Raw genomic sequence first — 1,950 nt, 5'->3', positions numbered from 1 at the left:
TGAAAACCCTAATCCTAATTTCTTCCTTAATATCATAGTACTATCATATCCAACATAGCTCTCTCTCTCTCTCTCTCTCTCTCTCTCTCTCTCTGGGCTAGCTGCATAACCTCGTCTGGATGAGGTGCTTCCCGAATAGGTATACGTGGTGTGCCCTCATCTTTTGCCAAAGAAGAAGAAGGAAAAAAGAAAAAGAAAAGAAAAGTAGACTGGAAATAAATATAAAATTCCCCTTGAGATTTATTTGTATTATATCATAGAATAAATAACACCAACAGCCACATTAATAAAAATAGATGCATTCTGGGGCATCAAATTTCATGAAATATCATGAAAGTGTGAATCAAGTTGGACCTAATAATCAAGAAATATCATAAAAATTCTTGATATTTGGTGCAACCAAACACAACCTAATTAAGATGCGCTATGATATCTAAGGCGATGGAAGCTTGGTCCTTAACCATTTTGTTCCTCCGAGCAAATGGCATTTTCCTGGCAGACTCCTCAAACTCTTGAGTGCAAGTATCAGAAGCATCTATTGCTTCACTAACATATATATTAGCACTTTTGTAGTCCTTGGATCCAACTGCCTGTCTTCCTTGCATGAGCGTATCAACTGCTTCTCCATATAATTTAGAGCAAGTCTCCATGGCCCGGATCGACTGGTCATCATAACCCGGCTTCGATTTCAATGCATTCGCTTGTACGTATAGATGGTTAGCATTCGCTACCACGTGCTCGATCGCGATCTGCGCAAGCCCACCTGCGTCGGTGGCGTCGTAGCTGCGTACATCAGCCTCGAGATTCTTCACGCATTCGTCGGAGTTCTTGGTGAGTTTGCAAGTCTCGCGAATCAACGTTGGGTCCTTTCCAGCCGGGACGTTGAAGGCTGGGGAGGATTGAGGGGCGGACTGAGGAGCGTTCTCGCCGTCGGCAATGGAGGGTTGATAGATGGAGAGAAGGACGAATACACCGACGAGGAACTTCAAAGAAAGAGTCGACATTTTGAGTTTTCACGTTAACAATCACACGCTTCTGATACACGATGAAAGAGAGGCTTTACGTCTTTATATAGTAGTGTCTGGGGAGGTGGCACGTGCAAGGCACGTGCGGTGGAGGGAGGAGAATAGGCGTTTGAACCGGTCGCGTAAGTTTTTTTTCTCTGGTGCAGCGCGATTCGGGTGCACTGGAAAAATGCACACCTTACCTTACCTTTCGCGAACGGATCTACTGGAGTGAGAAATATGGCCGAGATTTTGAAAATATCATTATCGCCGTATTATTGCAATATCCATGAGTTTAAAATACCGCGTTTTTTTAAGTGATGTTATGGGAAACGGATTGGCTACTCCCCCTGACACCAGCCAATGGCTGTTGGTCGGTGGTTTGTGGGCGTCACCATTATGTATGTGTTTCATCCATGCCGTCCGTCTACTTTTAGATATCATTTTAAGATGTGAAACCAAAAATGAGATATATTCAAATCTTAACCTGACCACATTACATGAAACAGTGTTGAATGAGCGTCGACCATTAAAAAACATTTTGGGGGCATAAAATTTTTGGATCAAGCTGATTTTTGTTTTTTAGCTTCATCTCGGCCTGTATGATCTAATCAACATATTGGATGTCAAATAAAAAGTACAGTGGGCCTTAGGAGGATTTTAATGATGGATATCCAATCACTATTGTTTTCATGTGGTGTGGTCCACCTGAAATTTATATACCTCTCAGTTTTGGAATAAAGTCATAAAATTATTTGTAAAAATGGATGAACGAAATGGATGAAACACAAACATCACGGCGGATCCCACAGAGTACCGACCACCAGCCCGTCAGGGGGAGTAGCCAATCCGTTTCCGATGTTATGGTAGTAAAAACCCATGAGAGCGGATTAGGTGAGACACTGGCCTCACCCAAGACGGTACGGCCCTGACTGTGAAGTTACCG

At 43.0% G+C, this 1,950-nt stretch overlaps 1 protein-coding gene across 1 annotated transcript; it reads right to left on the bottom strand.

Moving 5' to 3' along the window:
- Positions 1 to 303: 303 nt before the first annotated feature.
- On the bottom strand, positions 304 to 1,028 carry LOC131250166 (pectinesterase inhibitor-like). Its single transcript, XM_058250779.1, has one exon. It carries the CDS (start codon positions 1,002 to 1,004, stop codon positions 411 to 413), a length of 594 nt encoding a protein of 197 aa, XP_058106762.1. The 5' UTR covers positions 1,005 to 1,028; the 3' UTR covers positions 304 to 410.
- Between the last annotated feature and the right edge of the window lie 922 nt (positions 1,029 to 1,950).

The sequence above is a fragment of the Magnolia sinica genome, chromosome 6 (assembly GCF_029962835.1).
Source record: "Magnolia sinica isolate HGM2019 chromosome 6, MsV1, whole genome shotgun sequence".
Lineage (NCBI taxonomy): Eukaryota > Viridiplantae > Streptophyta > Magnoliopsida > Magnoliales > Magnoliaceae > Magnolia > Magnolia sinica.
This window is presented reverse-complemented; position numbering and strand designations above follow the sequence as displayed.